The sequence below is a fragment of the Leptodactylus fuscus genome, chromosome 7 (genome assembly GCF_031893055.1).
Source record: "Leptodactylus fuscus isolate aLepFus1 chromosome 7, aLepFus1.hap2, whole genome shotgun sequence".
Classification (NCBI taxonomy): domain Eukaryota; kingdom Metazoa; phylum Chordata; class Amphibia; order Anura; family Leptodactylidae; genus Leptodactylus; species Leptodactylus fuscus.
In genome coordinates, this window is record NC_134271.1 from 9,374,321 (window position 1) to 9,397,751 (window position 23,431).

Here is a 23,431-nt window from a genome sequence, read left to right on the forward strand (position 1 = left end):
TCACCGCACCACGACACGAACCACGGCTGCGGCTGTACACAAGTATTGCGGGGCTGGGAGTCTCCCCAATGAAATTTATTGTATTTTGCTCAGGAAATGATTATCGTGAAGTTTTTTATTTTCAGTCTGTTTATACAGCTGCAGCAAACAGGCCCAAATTCCTCAGTTTAATGGTGTTTGTAATTTGCTGGATGGTACCCGGTGCCAGCAGCCTCCTGCAGAACATCGCACCCACAGGACAGTGATCGGAGGTGAAGTATCACAGGAGATTGGGACCTACCTGACAATGTGAGCGACATCTGCAGAACATCGCACTCACAGGACAGTGATCGGAGGTGAAGTATCACAGGAGATTGGGACCTACCTGACAATGTGAGCGACATCTGCAGATCATCGCACCCACAGGACAGTGATCAGAGGTGAAGTATCACAGGAGATTGGGACCTACCTGACAATGTGAGCGACATCTGCAGAACATCGCACTCACAGGACAGTGATCGGAGGTGAAGTATCACAGGAGATTGGGAGCTACCTGAGAGTGTGAGTGACATCTGCAGAACATCGCACCCACAGAACAGTGATCGGAGGTGAAGTATCACAGAAGATCAAGATATACCTGACAATTTGAGTGCCTTCTGCAGAACATTGCATCGATAGGATAGTGGTCACAGGTGACATTACAGGAGATTGGGACCTACCTGACAACGTGAGCAACATCTGCAGAACATCGCACCCACAGAACAGTAATCAGAGGTGACTTATCATAGAAGATCAGGATATACCCGACAATTTGAGTGCCTTCCGCAGAACATTGCATCGATAGGATAGCGGTCACAGGTGACATCACTGAAGACTGGGACCTACCTGACAACGAGAGTAATGCCAGTATCAGGCGTGGAACATCATGTGGATTTTCACATGGGGGGCAGGGACCTCTGAACTTTCAACATTTCTAAGGTTTAGGTTTGTTACACTGTGTCAGTGTAAGTATTCACATGTACTGGACACATTGTAGCAAATCCTCAGCTGTGTAAACAGGACAGGACAGGTATGTTCCCACTCACTGACAGTAAGCAGAGGGCGTATATGTCAGCCGTACAGGTCGCAGTGCTGGAGGCAGTACACGGCAGTAGCGGTGTTCGGCACCTCGGGCCCCTGGACTTTGCACGCGTTGCTTGTTTGCCTGCAGTTCTCGGGGCCAGGACACAATTGAAGCATTTATAGAGTTGTCAGCAGAGGAGGGAGCGAGCAGCCGATGTGACGGGCGGACAAAGGCAGGACACAGCTCTGCTGTTAGAAAGTCATTGAGAACTCCATCATATTGCTTCAGCTGTTGTGCGCAGAATAGCCGCTTTGTGTTTGTTTTCCACTGAAGCCTTTATCTTGTGATGTGTTTGGAGTAGAAAGAGCTGAAACTTGCATTTGGATTTGAGGGCTCCGGACATCACAAAGTGATCTTTCATCTCCCCGGACCTTCCGCTCAATTGTCTCATCCCTTCAGTTGTCTTCTCGTTTTTTTTCTCTTTGCCGATGACTTTTTATTTTTTTTATTTTTTGACATTTGAAAGATGAGAAAAACAAAAAATCCCAGTAAATGCTAAATGACGATGGTGGCGTGTGAAGTGCGAACATCTGAGGGTATCTGATGTGCTCTGCAAGGCGCGATGTCTGAGAGAATGGCGCAACCTGGGCCTCTGAGAGCAGACGCCTGCGACACGATCACCTCCAGCTCAGACTCCGCTAGTTATCAATAGGATGAGACAATAATATGTTCGATCCATCTGAGGAGGGGAGGGGAACCTCACATCAGAGGTATAACCTTCACCGGATGTTTAGGAGTGCGCCGCACCGAAACCAAGTGACAACAATGACATCACTGTACTACAAATATAAGTAATAGGATACAGGAGGTGACATCACCGCTCTCTTGATATCACTTATATAATACAAGAGGTGACATCACAGCTCTACAGATATCAGTTATATTATATAGGAGGTGACATCACTGCTCTCCAGATATATTATATTACATAGGAGGTGACATCACTGCTCTCCAGATATATTATATTATATAGGAGGTGACATCACAGCTCTCCAGATATATTATATTACATAGGAGGTGACATCACAGCTCTCCAGATATATTATATTATATAGGAGGTGACATCACTGCTCTCCAGATATATTATATTATATAGGAGGTGACATCACAGCTCTCCAGATATATTATATTACATAGGAGGTGACATCACTGCTCTCCAGATATATTATATTATATAGGAGGTGACATCACCGCTCTCCAGATATCAGTGATATTATACAGGAGGTGACATCACAGCTCTCCTGATATATTATATTATACAGGAGGTGACATCACTGCTCTCCAGATATATTATATTATATAGGAGGTGACATCACTGCTCTCCAGATATATTATATTATATAGGAGGTGACATCACAGCTCTCCAGATATATTATATTATATAGGAGGTGACATCACCGCTCTCCAGATATCAGTGATATTATACAGGAGGTGACATCACAGCTCTCCTGATATATTATATTATACAGGAGGTGACATCACAGTTCTCCTGATATATTATATTATACAGGAGGTGACATCACCGCTCTCCTTGTATATTATATTATATAGGAGGTGACATCACTGCTCTCCAGATATCAGTGATATTATACAGGAGGTGACCTCACCGCTCTCCTGACATATTATATTATATAGGAGGTGACATCACAGCTCTCCAGATATATTATATAGGAGGTGACATCATATATGACAGAGCTTATGATACTTATTATCAGTCACTTATATTATGTTGCGGTTCTCTGTATCTTTGTTCTATTCATGGTGAAGCTTTTTTCGGGTTTTGTATCTTTGGTGCAGGAACCCCAGAAAGCCTAGCAGAAAAGGAGCGACAACTCTCCACCATGATAACACAACTGATCAGTCTCCGAGAGCAACTTCTGGCCGCACACGATGAGCAGAAGAAACTGGCGGCTTCCCAAATAGAAAAACAGCGACAGCAAATGGACCTGGCACGACAACAGCAAGAACAGGTAAGTGACCCCGATGGGAAGGAGGCGACCACCAAACTAGAACTGCCCCTGCGTGGAATCCTATGTGACGTTCAGTCCTATATATAGTGTAATGTAGGAATCACTTATTCATCCTGTATCACCTATATACAGGGTAACGTAAGAGTCACATGTCCGCCCTCTATCCCTCTATATACAGTGTAATGTATGAGCCACATGTCCTTCCTGTATGCCCTATATACTGTATAGTGTAGAAATCACATTTCCTTCCCGAATCCCTTATATATAGTGTAATGTAGTTGTCACATGTCCACCCTGTATCCCATATATTCAATGTAAAGTTGGAGTTGCATGTTCTTCCTATATCCCCTATATACAGTGTAATGTAGGAGTCAAAGTCCTCCCTGTATCCCCCATATACAGTGTAATATACAGAGTCATAAGTCCTCCCTGTATCCCCTATATACAGTGTAATATACGGAGTCACAAGTCCTCCCTGTATCCCCTATATACAGTGTAATATACGGAGTCACAAGTCCTCCCTGTATCCCCTATATACAGTGTAATATACGGAGTCACAAGTCCTCCCTGTATCCCCTATATACAGTGTAATATACGGAGTCACAAGTCCTCCCTGTATCCCCTATATACAGTGTAATATACGGAGTCACAAGTCCTCCCTGTATCCCCTATATACAGTGTAATATACGGAGTCACAAGTCCTCCCTGTATCCCCTATATACAGTGTAATATACGGAGTCACAAGTCCTCCCTGTATCCCCTATATACAGTGTAATATACGGAGTCACAAGTCCTCCCTGTATCCCCTATATACAGTGTAATATACGGAGTCACAAGTCCTCCCTGTATCCCCTATATACAGTGTAATATACGGAGTCACAAGTCCTCCCTGTATCCCCTATATACAGTGTAATATACGGAGTCACAAGTCCTCCCTGTATCCCCTATATACAGTGTAATATACGGAGTCACAAGTCCTCCCTGTATCCCCTATATACAGTGTAATATACGGAGTCACAAGTCCTCCCTGTATCCCCTATATACAGTGTAATATACGGAGTCACAAGTCCTCCCTGTATCCCCTATATACAGTGTAATATACGGAGTCACAAGTCCTCCCTGTATCCCCTATATACAGTGTAATATACGGAGTCACAAGTCCTCCCTGTATCCCCTATATACAGTGTAATATACGGAGTCACAAGTCCTCCCTGTATCCCCTATATACGGTGTAATGTAGGAGTCACAAGTCCTCCCTGTATCCCCTATAAACGGTGTAATGTAGGAGTCACAAGTCCTCCATGTATCCCCTATACACAGTGTAATATACGGATTCACATGTCCTCCTAGCATCCCCTATATACATATTAATATAAGAGCTCCTGTGTCCCTGTGTGAACATTTGGTGCTATACACAAACCTCTTTCGTGGCGCAGCACATTGGGTTAAATCCTAAATGAGGACGCTGTTCTGCCGTCAATCTTTCCTTTATTTCTGCTTGTTGTTTTTTTTCACTTTCTTTTCATCTTTCCAAACCTCCAAGAGGAGCCGATCAGTAACCGTAGGACAATGTCTTATGGGAAACAAACTATATAGAGACGACATCTCATTCCTGCGCCGAGCGCCCGGCGGAAGCGTCATCTGTGACAACAATGCCTGCAAACAGCGCACCCCTGAGCATTAGATCAGACAGACCTCAGATTAATCTGCATGTTTAAGAATCCCACATTATTACCAGAATTATCCTTTAATTTAAAAAAGTATTTTCGGGCCGGGCACGCTCCGCTGCCTCTAATGAGATCGCACGTTTGTGGGGCGGCAGGACGTGTCCACGTGCGGGGCGACGGCGCATGATCCCCAAATGGAGGGAACGACATAGGGGGGAGTGGTGGAGTCAGGATGTGGCCCCGGCATCCAGAGACAAGCCAGTAATTAACTATTGACACTTGTGAATTCGCCAGCACAAATTAATCTTGACACATTTGCAGACGAGCGATATCTTACCGCCAACACTTAGTAATTAGATCTCAAAATGAAAATTAAATGACACTTAAAACTCGGATGTTCTGCTCAATGGAGCGCGCATGTCGCCATCCAGCAGGCAAATAAGCAGGAGATGGAGCACATGGCGCTGAGGAGGCGGCCGCCATGACGGAGACAACCGCTGAGGAGGGACCAATACTCACGTGGGCAGAAGGTTACTGGAGCCAAATTAGAGGGGCTCTGTCTGCTCCCCTGGTATGTCTGTGGTCTGATGACTTCCAGAGTTGCCGGACAAGCCATGATTCCAGCCTAAGCTAAACTAACCAATAGCCCCCTACTGCTTATATATTACCCCTGGGGAGGGCAAGGGGATGACGTGGTCAAATTGTAATGTGACCATTTATGGTGCAGGAATTTGAAGAAATTGAAATGACTCCACCGAGCAATATAGTGACCAGCATAGTATATAGAAATACAGACAGAAGATACAGAGTGACCCTCCTACAGATGTACAAGACATACATATATACTGATCAGTAAGACATTAACTCTGTCATATCACATCAATAAGACACTAGGACTTTGTGGAAAAACTTGTCCTATCTGAAAGGAGTTTGTATGTTCTCCCCGTGTTTGCATGGGTTTCCTCCGTGTACTCCGGTTTCCTCCCACACACCAAATACATACTGATAGGGAATGTAGATTGTGAGCCCTATATGGGACAGTGACTGTCAATGTCTGTAAAGCGCTGCGGAATATGATGGCGCTATACAAGTAAGCGTAATAAATAAATAAATATCACAATTTCATTCATTTCCTGCTTTTCTGGCCGGTCACAATGGCCTTTATTTGCAGTGGTGTCTTGAATGAGAAACCTGGACTGCTATGGACTGGAACTGTATGTAGATGTCTCTGGAGGTTATATCAGTACTGGAGTGTTATATGAGGAGCGGCTGATATCAGTCATATATATCAGTACTGGAGTGTTATATGAGGAGCGGCTGATATCAGTCATATATATCAGTACTGGGGGGTTATATGAGGAGCGGCTGATATCAGTCATATATATCAGTACTGGGGGGTTATATGAGGAGCGGCTGATATCAGTCATATATATCAGTACTGGGGGGTTATATGAGGAGCGGCTGATATCAGTCATATATATCAGTACTGGGGGGTTATATGAGGAGTGGCTGATATCAGTCATATATATCAGTACTGGGGGGTTATATGAGGAGCGGCTGATATCAGTCATATATATCAGTACTGGAGTGTTATATGAGGAGCGGCTGATATCAGTCATATATATCAGTACTGGGGGGTTATATGAGGAGCGGCTGATATCAGTCATATATATCAGTACTGGGGGGTTATATGAGGAGCGGCTGATATCAGTCATATATATCAGTACTGGGGGGTTATATGAGGAGCGGCTGATATCAGTCATATATATATATATCAGTACTGGAGGGTTATATGAGGAGCGGCTGACATCAGTCATATATACCAGTACTGGAGCATTATATGAGAGGCGGCTGATATCAGTCATATATATCAGTCCTGGAGCGTTATATGAGGAGCGCCTGATATCAGTCATATATATCAGTACTGGAGTGTTATATGAGGAGCGGCTGATATCAGTCATATATATCAGTACTGGGGGGTTATATGAGGAGCGGCTGATATCAGTCATATATATCAGTACTGGGGGGTTATATGAGGAGCGGCTGATATCAGTCATATATATCAGTACTGGGGGGTTATATGAGGAGCGGCTGATATCAGTCATATATATCAGTACTGGGGGGTTATATGAGGAGCGGCTGATATCAGTCATATATACCAGTACTGGGGGGTTATATGAGGAGCGGCTGATATCAGTCATATATATATCAGTACTGGAGCGTTATATGAGGAGCGGCTGATATCAGTCATATATACCAGTACTGGGGGGTTATATGAGGAGCGGCTGATATCAGTCATATATATATCAGTACTGGAGCGTTATATGAGGAGCGGCTGATATCAGTCATATATATCAGTACTGGAGGGTTATATGAGGAGCGGCTGATATCAGTCATATATATCAGTACTGGGGGGTTATATGAGGAGCGGCTGATATCAGTCATATATATCAGTACTGGAGGGTTATATGAGGAGCGGCTGATATCAGTCATATATATCAGTACTGGGGGGTTATATGAGGAGCGGCTGATATCAGTCATATATACCAGTACTGGAGCATTATATGAGAGGCGGCTGATATCAGTCATATATATCAGTACTGGAGTGTTATATGAGGAGCGGCTGATATCGGTCATATATATCAGTACTGGGGGGTTATATGAGGAGTGGCTGATATCAGTCATATATACCAGTACTGGAGCATTATATGAGAGGCGGCTGATATCAGTCATATATATCAGTACTGGAGTGTTATATGAGGAGCGGCTGATATCGGTCATATATATCAGTACTGGGGGGTTATAAGAGGAGCAGATGGCATCTTTTTCTATGGATATGACTTGCAGTAGGTGGGGTTTCAAAAATATTTAGGCTTCAGGCTGATGACTCTTAAAAGAATTATTTTAAAGACTGCCTCTATAATTATATGCCAGATCACTTAAGCTCTGCCCAGTACAATGCGAGGCTCCTATAGCGCACCCTTCCATAATGTACACAGGATTGCACTACACAGTATAATGCCCCCTTAGTGGATCCCACACAGAATAATGCTCTTATAGTTCTCCCTCAATGACCACACAGTATAGTATAATATACTATTATGTCCCCACAGAGTGGCATCTTTGTGTCTCAACACAATATAATACCCACTTACTGCCCTCATGCAATATAATGGCCCTATGGTGGTCCCCACACAATATAATGCCCCCATATAGTATAGTTCTCCCTCTGCACTCACACATTATAATGATCCCTTAGTGGTGCCCATACAGTGTAAGTCTCCGCACACTATAATACCCCACAGCAGTCTCCGCACACTATAATACCCCCCTATGCCCTCTCCTCCACACACTATAATACCCCCATAATGCTCCCTCATACACACACTATAATGTCCCCTCTGTGCAGTGTAATGTCCCTTACATTATGCCCCTCTCCACCATCCTCGATTATCCTCAGGCTTTCCTGAGTCCAGACATCAGGACACGGACCGAAGAGGGAAAGTATCGGGGAGAGGTCGGGGGTCAGCTATTAGTGATATAAAAGGAAAAGAGAATAATGTTATCCCATTGGTAAGGTCAGAGGCAACGTATGCAGACCGTGTGTAGTGACCGGGACGTCCATCCTCCTGTCACTGCACACACACAAACCCTCCTGTCACTGCACACACACAAACCCTCCTGTCACTGCACACACACAAACCCTCCTGTCACTGCACACACACAAACCCTCCTGTCACTGCACACACACAAACCCTCCTGTCACTGCACACACACAAACCCTCCTGTCACTGCACACACACAAACCCTCCTGTCACTGCACACACACAAACCCTCCTGTCACTGCACACACACAAACCCTCCTGTCACTGCACACACACAAACCCTCCTGGTGCGGTTTAACCCCTAGTGTGCTAGTGTGGCACTGCCGACAGATTACACACCAGATGTGACATCAATTACGCAATGAATAATGGAGCGACTGCCTGAGGAGGATGTAACACAGATCAGCGGCGCCTCCATCACACCGACTGGAAACCTCTGATTGACAGGAGGAACAGATCTGTAATAAACAAGGATGTAACTGAGACGGCTGTATAAGAGCAAGCAGATCACAGATCCGCCATGTGTAAGACCTGGGGGCTGGGGCAGGACCCACCGGGGCTCAGCGATCCCTCCTGTCACTGTGAAGGTGCTGCACTACACCTATCACCACTGTGACCCCCAAATATAACGGTTACATATTGTCTGTTGCTCCCTGTTATCAGCCATTTCCATGTAGGATTGGGCTGACTATAGAACAGGTGAGTACAATCTATTTCTCTCTGTTATCAGCCACATGTGACTGATCTCATCCGTTCCTCATATAACGCTCCAGTACTAAGACAAGCTCCAGAGACATTTACATCTTCTATGACTGCTATCGGCTGTTCCTCTTAGTTACATATATATTCCATAGTGTACAGCCTATATACAGCCTATATACAGTTATTCTGGTGCTTTACTGTTCCCTTTACATCTGATAGTAAATAGCAGGGTTGGGATCAGTCTTCCAGATTTCCTTGAAGGAACCAGTAACTCTTTACTCATCATATGTATGTTATATGTATACTGTGTGACTAACGCACGCTTCTTTTACCTGTACAGATCGCAAGACAGCAACAACAACTACTCCAACAGCAGCACAAAATCAACATCCTGCAGCAACAGATCCAGGTCAGTGTCTCTGGAGAGGGTTGTGTGTGTGTGGGGGGTCTATATATTACATAGAGCCTGCAGGTATTCCAGCAATAGGCATACAATTCTATCAGCCTATCCATTCACTAGAGAGCAGCGGTGACATCACTGAGAATGCCGCCTATCCATATACTAGAGAGCAGCGGTGACATCACTGAGAATGCCGCCTATCCATATACTAGAGAGCAGCGGTGACATCACTGAGAATACAGCCTATCCATATACTAGAGAGCAGCGGTGACATCACTGAGAATGCCGCCTATCCATATACTAGAGAGCAGCGGTGACATCACTGAGAATGCCGCCTATCCATATACTAGAGAGCAGCGGTGACATCACTGAGAATGCCGCCTATCCATATACTAGAGAGCAGCGGTGACATCACTGAGAATGCCGCCTATCCATATACTAGAGAGCAGCGGTGACATCACTGAGAATACAGCCTATCCATATACTAGTGATCAGCGGTGACATCACTGAGAATGCCGCCTATCCATTCACTAGAGAGCAGCGGTGACATCACTGAGAATGCCGCCTATCCACTCACTAGAGAGCAGCGGTGACATCACTGAGAATGCCGCCTATCCATTCACTAGAGAGCAGCGGTGACATCACTGAGAATGCCGCCTATCCATTCACTAGAGAGCAGTGACATCACTGAGAATACAGCCTATCCATATACTAGTGATCAGCGGTGACATCACTGAGAATGCCGCCTATCCATTCACTAGAGAGCAGCGGTGACATCACTGAGAATGCCGCCTATCCATTCACTAGAGAGCAGCGGTGACATCACTGAGAATGCCGCCTATCCACTCACTAGAGAGCAGCGGTGACATCACTGAGAATGCCGCCTATCCATTCACTAGAGAGCAGCGGTGACATCACTGAGAATGCCGCCTATCCATTCACTAGAGATCAGCGGTGACATCACTGAGAATACAGCCTATCCATATACTAGTGATCAGCGGTGACATCACTGAGAATGCCGCCTATCCATTCACTAGAGAGCAGCGGTGACATCACTGAGAATGCCGCCTATCCATTCACTAGAGATCAGCGGTGACATCACTGAGAATACAGCCTATCCATATACTAGAGATCAGCGGTGACATCACTGAGAATGCCGCCTATCCATTCACTAGAGAGCAGCGGTGACATCACTGAGAATGCCGCCTATCCATATACTAGAGAGCAGCGGTGACATCACTGAGAATGCCGCCTATCCATATACTAGAGAGCAGCGGTGACATCACTGTGTATACGACCTATCTACATGGCGTCATCCTTCTCATCAGGAGATGATGCGCGATAGTTTTGTTCCCTTTGGTCGCACTTCTCGCCATACAGTAGATAATAACGTAATATAATATAATGTGATAAGGAGTTAATGTGCGAATGATGATGTCTTGTTACTTGATTGTGAATGTGTCAGCTATGAGCCGCAGTCAGACAGACAGGATCGGCGTGGTACATGCTACTTACCCTCTTGTATGGCGGTAATTACCTAGTATTGAACAGGAAAAAAATATATTGCCATGGCAACGGTCTTCACATGACTAATGCATACGGGTTCTGTAACATGGATTAGGCTAAAAATAATACAGTCCCAAACACCCATTGACTTCACTTTACAGCAAAGACGAAAAATGGAGCAAAAATACCGAAATCGCCCAGAAATAATAATACGGCGGTCTCTGTGTAACAACGTGTATTTAAGTATTTTCTTTAGTATAGCGGTATATATGGGGAACGGCGGCCTGCGGAGCGGCGGAAGGAGATTGTGCAGATTAACTGGGGACTTTACATGTGTGCGATTTATTTTGGGATACTGGTGGCCAGTATCTATCTATCTATCTATCTATCTATCTATCTATCTATCTCCTATCTATCTATCTATCTATCTATCTATCTATCTATCTATCTCATATCTATCTATCTATCTATCTATCTATCTATCTCATATCTATCTATCTATCTATCTATCTATCTATCTATCTCATATCTATCTATCTATCTATCTATCTATCTATCTATCTATCTATCTATCTATCTCCTATCTATCTATCATCTACAGTGTTGGCCAAAAGTCTTGTCCCCCCTGCAGTTCTGTCAGATAATCCTCGTTGTCCCCCAGATAATGATTACAAGCACAAACTCTTTGGTAATATCTTCATTTATTTTGCTTGCAATGAAAAAACACAAAAGAGAATGAAAAAAAAGTCACATCATTCATAATTTTACACAAAACTCCAAAACTGGTGCGGACAGAAGTATTGGCGCCCTCAGCCTAATACTTGGTAGCACAACCTTTAGACACAATAACTGCGCACAACCGCTTCCGCTAACCAGCAATGAGTTTCTTACAAGGCTCTGCTGGAATCTTAGACCCTTCTTCTTTGGCAAACTGCTCACGGTCCCCCCTGAGATGTGAAGGGGGCCTTCTCCAAACTGCCACCAAGAGATCTCTCCCCCTCCCCCACAGGTGTTCTATGGGATTCAGGGCTGGACTCATTGCTGCCACTTTACAAGTCTCCAGGGCTTTCTCTCACCACCATTTTCTAGTGCTGACCTGAAGTGTGTTTTGGGTCCTTGTCCTGCTGGAAGAGCCCTGACCTCTGAGGGAGACCCCGCTTTCTCACACTGGGCCCTACATGATGCTGCACAATGTGTTGGTCGTCTTCAGACTTCATAATGCCATGCACACGGTCAAGCAGTCCAGTGCCAGAGGCAGCAAAGCAACCCCAAACCATCAGGGACCTCCGCCATGTCTGACTGTAGGGAGCGTCTTCTTCTCTTTGAAGGCCTCTTCTTTCCTGTAAACTCTATGTTGAGGCCTTTTCCTACTTTTGTCTCATCTGACCAGAGAACATTCTTCCAGAACGGGTTTGGCTTTCTCAGGTAAGTTTTGACAAACTCCAGCCTGGCTTTTTTATGTCTCTGGGTAAGAAGTGGGGTCTTCCTGGGTCTCCTACCATACAGTCCCTTCTCATTCAGACGCTGACACTGGATAGTACGGGGTGACACTGTTGTACCCTCGGACTGCAGGGCAGCTTGGACTTGTTTGGATGTTAGTCGAGGTTCTTTATCCGCCATCCGCACAATCTTGCGCTGAAATCTCTTGTCAATTTTTCTTTTCCGTCCACATCTAGGGAGGTTAGCCACAGGGCCATGGGCTTTACACTTCTTGATGACACTGCGCACAGTAGACACAGGAACATTCAGGTCTTTGGAGATGGACTTGTAGCCTTGAGATTGCTCATGCTTCCTCACAATTTTGCTTTTCAAGTCCTCAGACAGTTCTTTGGTCTTCTTTCTTTTCTCCATGCTCAATGTGGTCACACAAGGACACAGGACAGAGGTGGAGTCAACTTTAATCCATTTCAACTGGCTGTAAGTGTGATTTAGTTATTGCCACCACCTGTTAGGTGCCTCAGGTAAGTAACAGGTGCTGTTAATTACAAAAATTAGAGAAGCATAACATGATTTTTCAAACAGTGCCAATACTTTTGTCCACCCCTTTTTTATGTTTGCTGTGGAATTATATCCAATTTGGCTTTTTGACAATTCTTTTTGTGGTTTTCCATTGAAGACAAATTAAATGAAGATAATAATACCAAAGAATTTGTGATTGCAATCATTATCTGGAAGAAAATGGCCAATACTTTTGACCAACACTGTATCTATCTATCTATCTATCTATCTATCTATCTATCTATCTATCTATCTATCTATCTATCTATCTCATCCATCCATCCATCCATCCATCCATCCATCCATCCATCCATCCATCCATCCATCCATCTATCTATCTATCTCCTATCTATCTATCTATCTCCTATCTATCTATCTATCTATCTCCATCTATCTATCTATCTATCTATCTATCTATCTATCTATCTATCTATCTATCTATCTATCTATCTATCTATCTCTCTATCTCCATCTATCTATCTATCTATCTATCTATCTATCTCCTATCTATCTATCTATCTCCTATCTATCTATCTATCTCCATCTATCTATCTATCTATCTATCTATCTATCTATCTATCTATCTATCTATCTATCTATCTATCTATCTATCTATCTCCATCTATCTCCTATCTATCTATCTATCTATCTATCTATCTATCTATCTATCTATCTATCGATCTCCTATCTCTCTCTCTATCTATCTGTCTATCCATCTATCTCCGTATCCCATATCTAGTATCTCCTATCAGTCCGGGTCCAGGGTAAATCCTCCTGGTAGTTGTCGTCTTGCGGTTGTCAGCCTCTCACAGTTAATAATAGATCTGCTGATACGAGGCCGGGGCTGAGCTCTCAGATCTTTGGGCTTTATTCATGTGATTAAACACTAGACAGTGAAGTATTGGGGGCTGAGCGCGGCCTCTCCATGGCGGAGCGTGTGGCGGATCAGCAGTAATTACTCTCCACATTAGCCTCGTGTCCTCCATGACCCGCTTAATTAATTTTTTGCTGGGATAATAATAGTAGAAATATATTTAAGGATTCGCTTCATCATTAAGTGTCTAATTGACCTCCAATTCTAAGAGCCGGACCTCTCCTTTATAGCATGTATGGAGGAGACAAGAGCTGCTCTGATCACAGGCCCTGCACACGACTATGTGCTCTGTATGATGGGGGATACATGACAAGTAACGGGTGAGGGAGAGATGCACAGTACTACTTCTCCTGGTCTGTAACCTGGAAGGATAAGTGACAGACGCACAGTACTACTTCTCCTGGTCTGTAACCTGGAAGGATAAATGACAGACGCACAGTACTACTTCTCCTGGTCTGTAACCTGGAAGGATAAGTGACAGCTGCCTAGTATAACTTCTCCTGGTCTGTATACAGTCATATGTGACAGACACATTTTCATTCTTTCTTGGTCCATATGACAAGAGGATATGTGACAGGTGCACAGTATTACTTCTCCTAGTCTGTATGTTACAGATGCACAGTACTACTTCTCCTGGTCTGTATGTTTTAGAAGCACAGTGCTACTTCTCCTGGTCGGTTTGTTACAGATGCACAGTATTACTTCTCCTACTCTGTATGTTACAGATGCACAGTGCTACTTCTCCTGGTCTGTATGTTACAGATGCACAGTACTACTTCTCCTGGTCTGTTTGTTACAGATGCACAGTACTACTTCTCCTGGTCTGTATGTTTTAGAAGCACAGTACTACTTCTCCTGGTCTGTATGTTTTAGAAGCACAGTACTACTTCTCCTGGTCTGTATGTTTTAGAAGCACAGTACTACTTCTTCTGGTCTGTATGTTTTAGAAGCACAGTACTACTTCTTCTGGTCTGTATGTTTTAGAAGCACAGTACTACTTCTCCTGGTCTGTATGTTTTAGAAGCACAGTACTACTTCTCCTGGTCTGTATGTTTTAGAAGCACAGTACTACTTCTCCTGGTCTGTATGTTACAGATGCACAGTACTACTTCTCCTGGTCTGTATGTTTTAGAAGCACAGTACTACTTCTCCTGGTCTGTTTGTTACAGATGCACAGTACTACTTCTCCTGGTCTGTATGTTTTAGAAGCACAGTACTACTTCTCCTGGTCTGTATGTTTTAGAAGCACAGTACTACTTCTCCTGGTCTGTATGTTTTAGAAGCACAGTACTACTTCTTCTGGTCTGTATGTTTTAGAAGCACAGTACTACTTCTCCTGGTCTGTATGTTTTAGAAGCACAGTACTACTTCTCCTGGTCTGTATGTTTTAGAAGCACAGTACTACTTCTCCTGGTCTGTATGTTTTAGAAGCACAGTACTACTTCTCCTGGTCTGTATGTTTTAGAAGCACAGTACTATTTCTCTTGGTCTGTATGTTTTAGAAGCACAGTACTACTTCTCCTGGTCTGTATGTTTTAGATGCACAGTTCTACTTCTCCTGGTCTGTATGTTACAGATGCACAGTACTACTTCTCCTGGTCTGTATGTTTTAGATGCACAGTTCTACTTCTCCTGGTCTGTATGTTACAGATGCACAGTACTACTTCTCCTGGTCTGTATGTTACAGATGCACAGTACTACTTCTCCTGGTCTGTATGTTACAGATGCACAGTACTACTTCTCCTGGTCTGTATGTTTTAGATGCACAGTTCTACTTCTCCTGGTCTGTATGTTACAGATGCACAGTACTACTTCTCCTGGTCTGTATGTTACAGATGCACAGTACTACTTCTCCTGGTCTGTATGTTACAGATGCACAGGGTCTCTCTGAATTCTCTATGTACAGGACGAGCTGCACAGTACCACTTCTAATTCTTGGTCTATATATGAGATGCACAGTATAACTTCTCTTCTCTATGTGACAGCTGCATAGTACCACTGCCCTCACTCTCGTCCTGGGATCTTCATTTTCTTCTTTTTCAGTGATAGTTAATCCACAGGGCATATAATAACACACACACAGCACATGACACAGTGTAACAGAAATATCAGCAGCAGACACCATGGACTGTCCGCTCTATGATATAATGGTTCGTCCTGCAGAGGGTTTCTACCAGTTACAGATACAGTCCATAGCACATGATGTACAGGGTGTGTGGTATTCTGGGCGACCCCCTTAGGCTGTGGGATATTAGTAGCTGTTACTATTTATCATCCAGGAGAACTCAGAATGACAAACTATAGGGAAGTCACACAACTCCAGGGCGTCCTTTGTTCAGGAGGCGAATCCTAGAGGATAGTTTGCGTTGCAGTCCGTTGTCTTGCTCGTTGTTCTGTTTCGTTGTGGCGGCTGATACATACAGGAGTCTGTACTAGAATCAACTGGATATGAATTACACAGTCACGTGTGCGGGCCGACAGTCCAGGCCGCTTAATATGGAATCCGGTCGGTCCTATTCCTGTCCAGTTTTGTGTCCCTGCTTCTGTGGCTCTTCTTCATTATATGAAAGGAACCACAGAAACGCAGACGGTGCACGGCAGCATACGGCTCACTGCAACAACCAACGTGTATAAATATAACTCACTGCAACAACCAACGTGTATAAATATAACTCACTGCAACAACCAACGTGTATAAATATAACGCACTGCAACATCCGACTATTAGAAATAGATCTTAATGTCACAACTTACTAATAGAGATACAGCCGACAGCAACAACCAATGTAGACAGATATAGCTCACTGTGACAACTGACAAGCTCACAGCCGCCGCCCACAACAGTCAATGAGTAGAAATTCAGCGTATATCACATTAGGATGTGATTGGACGGCTGCAGAGGAACCATCCGGAATGGCTTGGGATCCACTTCTGCATTGTAGGCAGAACATGCAGCATTTCTGTGATCCGAGCATGCAGGTTATATGGATGACTGTACGGATGGATGATGTATGGATGACTGAGCGATCCAGTGCGATTTGCTGCAGGATTCGTCTTACTACAGTACACTGTGAATGATCTTTTAAGCTCCGGGATCTCTGTATGTGAGCACAGAACTGATATTATAGAGAGGATCCCTGATCCGTATCCTGCTGATGGGAGCTCGGGGGAGGAACATATAGGAGGTTTATACAACTTATCAGGGAAGACCGGGGCCGTCTTATCACCTGTAACCATCACCTTGTAAGAATCCGCACTATTAACATGAATCGGACAACCTGCAGGTCTTCACCTGACAACCCCAGAACGAATTTCTGAACTGAAGTCACCCTGGAGATGATTTCTCTACAACCGACGACCAGGAGAGCCACCAATGGACTGAAATGGGTCAAAGAAATCCACCTAATTGGAATAGTAAAGAGTGAATAATATGGCACCAACATGTTGTGTGGCGCTGTACAGTCAGGAGCCTGAATAGCCTCTGGCCCAGCATCTTGTCGTGTAATAGGCAGCAGACGTCCTGGCAGGCAGCGCTGGGCCCGGCTGATGTGTACATTAAGCAGAGCTGATTAAATGATTTATCGCACTGTATACACAACCTGCGCAGGGGGAGCGCCACTAATAGAATGAATGGCAGGCTCACAGAGGGAAATAGGACCCCCGGGGTTCGGCCTCCGCTCCTACAGACTTGACAGGCGCTTGTCTCTGGTAAACGAGCCTTAATTTTTCACATATGTGTCGAGTCTGTAGGCCGAGGACTGGGAGACTTCACAGGATGATGACTACTCCTCGGCTGTAAGAAGGAAGGAAACATCTGCTCAGCAAGTAAAAGAACTGGTGAATATGAAGCCGGGCTCGGACTAGTCCCAAAAATTACCGCAAGAGTGGAAAGCTAAAAGGATCAAGAAGGGAATGCTGGGAGATTTCATCTCTGAAACTGAAGAAAACGAGTGCAGCTCTGGAGTATAATACAGGATGTAACTCAGGATAAGTAATGTAATGTATGTACACAGTGACTGCACCAGCAGAATAGTGAGCGCAGCTCTGGAGTATAATACAGGATAAGTAATGTAATGTATGTACACAGTGACTGCACCAGCAGAATAGTGAGTGCAGCTCTGGAGAATAATACAGGATAAGTAATGTAATGTATGTACACAGTGACTGTACCAGCAGAATAGTGAGCACAGCTCTGGAGTATAATACAGGATAAGTAATGTAATGTATGTACACAGTGACTGCACCAGCAGAATAGTGAGCGCAGCTCTGGAGTATAATACAGGATAAGTAATGTAATGTATGTACACAGTGACTGCACCAGCAGAATAGTGAGCGCAGCTCTGGAGTATAATACAGGATAAGTAATGTAATGTATGTACACAGTGACTGCACCAGCAGAATAGTGAGTGCAGCTCTGGAGTATAATACAGGATAAGTAATGTAATGTATGTACACAGTGACTGCACCAGCAGAATAGTGAGCGCAGCTCTGGAGTATAATACAGGATAAGTAATGTAATGTATGTACACAGTGACTGCACCAGCAGAATAGTGAGCGCAGCTCTGGAGTACAATACAGGATAAGTAATGTATGTACACAGTGACTGCACCAGCAGAATAGTGAGCGCAGCTCTGGAGTATAATACAGGATCAGTAATGTAATGTATGTACACAGTGACTGCACCAGCAGAATAGTGAGCGCAGCTCTGGAGTATAATACAGGATAAGTAATGTAATGTATGTACACAGTGACTGCACCAGCAGAATAGTGAGCGCAGCTCTGGAGTATAATACAGGATAAGTAATGTAATGTATGTACACAGTGACTGTACCAGCAGAATAGTGAGCGCAGCTCTGGAGTATAATACAGGATAAGTAATGTAATGTATGTACACAGTGACTGCACCAGCAGAATAGTGAGCGCAGCTCTGGAGTATAATACAGGATAATACAGGATAAGTAATGTAATGTATGTACACAGTGACTGCACCAGCAGAATAGTGAGCGCAGCTCTGGAGTATAATACAGGATAAGTAATGTAATGTATGTACACAGTGACTGCACCAGCAGAATAGTGAGCGCAGCTCTGGAGTATAATACAGGATAAGTAATGTAATGTATGTACACAGTGACTGCACCAGCAGAATAGTGAGCGCAGCTCTGGAGTATAATACAGGATCAGTAATGTAATGTATGTACACAGTGACTGCACCAGCAGAATAGTGAGTGCAGCTCTGGAGTATAATACAGGATAAGTAATGTAATGTATGTACACAGTGACTGCACCAGCAGAATAGTGAGCGCAGCTCTGGAGTATAATACAGGATAAGTAATGTAATGTATGTACACAGTGACTGTACCAGCAGAGTAGTGAGCGCAACTCTGGAGTATAATACAGGATCAGTAATGTAATGTATGTACACAGTGACTGCACCAGCAGAATAGTGAGCGCAGCCCTGGTGTATAATACAGGATAAGTAATGTAATGTATGTACACAGTGACTGTACCAGCAGAATAGTGAGCGCAGCTCTGGAGTATAATACAGGATAAGTAATGTAATGTATGTACACAGTGACTGTACCAGCAGAATAGTGAGCGCAGCTCTGGTGTATAATACAGGATAAGTCATGTAATGTATGTACACAGTGACTGCACCAGCAGAGTAGTGAGCGCAGCTCTGGAGTATAATACAGGATCAGTAATGTAATGTATGTACACAGTGACTGCACCAGCAGAATAGTGAGCGCAGCCCTGGTGTATAATATAGTATTGTTCTACTCTATGACATACTGTGACAGATATACAGTACAAGATAATTGTCTAATGTTTTTAGTCGTTGTGGGATATTTAGCGCCTTGGTGATGTCATAAAGAGTGGGAGGGGCCTGCTGGTTGCAGAGATGAGTGTTCTGCAGCTCCAGTATTCAGCATCTGTCTTGCACCCTGGTGTAGTCAGCTGGTAGCGGCCGCACATAGAGCGCATCAGGGGATCCTCCTGACACACTTGATTTCCTCAGCGCACAGAATAAACATGTCTTACAAGAAACAAACAGACGTTACAGTGCGGCACAATGGCTCTGTCAGCAGAAGCCGGGAGCATCTATCAGCACAGTAATTACAGTTTATGTTGGTGGCTTCTTCATGCTGTGTTTGTTAAGGAGGAGATTTACATCTTTTATTCTTTCTCATGTTGGGATTGTGATCTATAGCGGGTGATAATCGGCTCCACATGTCTGCAGATGCTGCAGTTTGGATGAATGTGCTGTGCCAATGAGGATGTTACTGAGGACAGCACAGAGTATTTCAGGAGCAGAGTCTACTGAACTCACAGCTGCATCACCCCCCTCCCCATTTAGCCAGCATATAGTGATTCTACAGAGGAGTTTCTAGACTGGATACATTGTAACAAACCCTCAGCCACTAGAAATTGTGAAACAAAGACTTTTGGGGAGTTCCAGAACTTAAGTGTATAATGAATATTCTTTTTTTTACATAAAACTGGACATGACCATTTAATGTACACAGGAAGTCAGACGATCGGTGGTTCTAGATATCTCCTTGTGATTTCATGTAGGAACATGTGGCCCCTTGTAACTGGCCCTCCTCACTATTGGCTTCTAGCAGCTGCAGTGTCTATAGCTCCCTCCTAATTATGGACCGCTAGCAGTGTGCAGTGCCTGTTTCCACCCCATCCTCATAATGTGCCCTTATCTGCTGCAGTGACTGTCTCCTCTTTACTTCACAGCTCCTGGCAGGTGCAGTCTGCATGGCCCCTAGTGATTGCAGTGACCGTGTCTCCCCTCACTATGATCTCTAGCAGCTGAGGTGACTGTGGCCCTTCCACTCCACGGCCCCTAGCAGCTGCGGTGACTGTGGCCCTTCCACTCCATGGCCCCTAGCATCTGCGGTGACTGTGGCCCTTCCACTCCATGGCCCCTAGCATCTGCGGTGACTGTGGCCCTTCCACTCCATGGCCCCTAGCAGCTGCGGTGACTGTGGCCCTTCCACTCCATGGCCCCTAGCAGCTGCGGTGACTGTGGCCCTTCCACTCCATGGCCCCTAGCAGCTGCGGTGACTGTGGCCCTTCCACTTCATGGCCCCTAGCAGCTGCGGTGACTGTGGCCCTTCCACTCCAGGGCCCCTAGCAGCTGCAGTGTCTGGCACTATAGCGCCTGTGTCATCAGGGAACTTTCCTATCTGGCTCTGCAGGGAGGGCTCCATCTTCGTGCCTCGTTCCTGGCGACATTGAAGTTTTGTCACTTCCTCTGCTGAAACTTCAAAGCGCCATCATCTCATCACTTCCAGTATCAGAGACCTCCGACCGAGACACCCCTGTCTTTGACTCTGTGCAATCCTCCTTCCAGTAGATGTAGTGACCACCCAGCCTGGTGCTGGACCACGTGCGCTCGGTGCAGTGATGGACTCCAGGTCTGGAATGCAATAAAATAAAGAAAAGACTTGAAGAGAAGCAAATATTATTGACTGGAAACAAATAGCGCTGAGCGTGAATTGTGCCTTGTACGCTCGCCTTCTGCTCTTTCCACAGTCGCCTTTGATATTCTAATTTCTGTTTGGAGCGACTTGCCAGGAGTCAGGTAGCAGAATGCCTGTGGTTGGTAAATATAGTGCAGAGCCTGTGTGGCGGGCAGCGCCGGCCGGAGACCCTTTGCCTATTGGCTATAGAGAATATGTTTGTGGTAGGAGACAGCGGAGCGGACACAACCATCAGAGTCACCATTTACAAAGAGAACCCAACGCGTCTGCGGGAAAATCCCAATTTATAGCACAGATAATGCGTCCTTTCTTCCCGGCGCTGAGCGACTAGAGGCCAAACACAGGAAAATAAGCCGACCGACTGTGGAAACCTTCCTCTCGCCTCCCTGCATGCTGGGCGGCCGCTGGCTCCCTCTCTCATGGAGTATCGCTGGTTAATGGAAAGTCGCAAAGATCAATAAGATCAGGTTAAAAAGAAATAAATGTCGAACAGATCCTCTTAATGTAAAGACTCCGCGTTACCTGGGAGGAGGGAGGCAGCGCAAAAGGGTTAACGTGTCAAGTTCGATGAGGCTCAAGAGGAAAATCTACATTCTGGCTTGAACAAAGCTTTACTATATATTACTGAGACGTGTGTAATATACAGAGAAGATCGGTCATCGGTGAGGTGGCGACCAGCACGGGTCAGATGATCACACTGGCATAGACTTTATTATATGGCGGATAACTCCAATCTAATGATCTTTATAGTCCTACTGCTCTTCCTGTCCGTTCCCATTGTAGCTCTGGTGTTCTCTATATGCATCGGGAAGCTCAGGATGAACAGAGCAGTTCTAAGTGTGCTGGGGCATGATGGCACTTATAGTTCTACACGAAGGACTTATATCTAGTTTCTGAATCAGCACTTAATAGAGATAAAAAGTTGATAGGCGAACGCCGGCGAGAATTTGGCTAAAATATTATGTACTGAACACGAGCCATGATCCAGATGGGAAGAGACGACGACTCCAACATGGACGTCAGCAACTGTAAAAACCTGGAGGAAAAGCGCAGAGGACAAGTCTCCACATTTCTTAATCATTTTGCTATTCCCAATGGTAGGTCCCATTTTAGTCTTGAGATCTGTCCAGCAGGGAAAGTCTTGGAACGTTAAGAGAGGAATTCATCTAATCCTCATTATACATCGGCTGACAACAGAGAACAAGAACCTCCAAGCAATGGCGTCATCCACATCACAAGGAAATCCAGATAAGATTGGGTGCATCGGTATCAGACAGTTGCAACCTGCTCCAAATTGTATGAAGAAGAAACTTCCAGCGAAGTGACCGAGCCAAGGGTCAATGGAGAAGATAAACATGGAAGGCAATGGGCAGGTCATGGATACCATAGCCTGGAGGTCCAGACACCAGACAGAGCTTCTCAGAGGAACATATGAAGGCGAGAGGTGACGTGTGCAGAATGTGGACCCATCTCGCCAACATTGTGATTGATCTGCCTTCATTGGGCCATATCTGAGTTGTAAATTGTATATAGGGCAAAAATCATTATCTCCGCGACGAAGATCTGGAGAAAAGAGGGGAAAAGATTGTTCCTTTAAACCTACTTCAATCTGGTTGTCAGCTCATCCACATACTGATCCAGGTCGTGAGATGTGGGAATTAACCTCTTCCTGCATCCCTGCAATTTTCCAATCTTAGTAGATAAGAAATCTGCCCGTCATTATAGTTCCCACATCAGTTTTCACCCAGCTTTCTCAGACTCCTGATTAGTACATGGATGTATTCCCCGTTCTGATATTGCAGGATAGATATTAAATCTTCATCCAAGGTGATGGAACGTGCAGTCTGTAACTCCAATCAATGGTCGATTTGTCAGGCCGGTCTCTCGAGCGTCCCGCTACCTAGACCCAACCATTAATCTGTGAAGTAAGTGAATGGTTAAAGCCGCCGCGCACTTCCAGTCCCATCAGATAAAAGAAGCAATGACCTAACTCATTAGCCCTTTGATTTAATATATTGACACGTTGGTGGGAATAATTCTGTCTAGTGGCTTCTACTTTCCAGGGATCAATTCAATTAGTTATAAAATGGTGGAGTCCTTGTCAGGAGCCAGAA

General features: G+C 44.7%; 1 protein-coding gene across 11 annotated transcripts in view; it reads left to right on the forward strand.

Annotated features, from left to right (window-relative positions):
- SOX6 (SRY-box transcription factor 6) overlaps positions 1-23,431 on the forward strand; it is a 279,833-nt gene that overhangs the window by 172,818 nt on the left and 83,584 nt on the right. For all 11 annotated transcript variants that reach the window (XM_075280972.1, XM_075280975.1, XM_075280971.1 and 8 more), the window contains 2 exons: positions 2,900-3,072; positions 9,387-9,455. In XM_075280972.1, the coding sequence (XP_075137073.1) occupies positions 2,900-3,072; positions 9,387-9,455 (242 nt within the window). The remainder of the gene's footprint in view (positions 1-2,899; positions 3,073-9,386; positions 9,456-23,431) is intronic.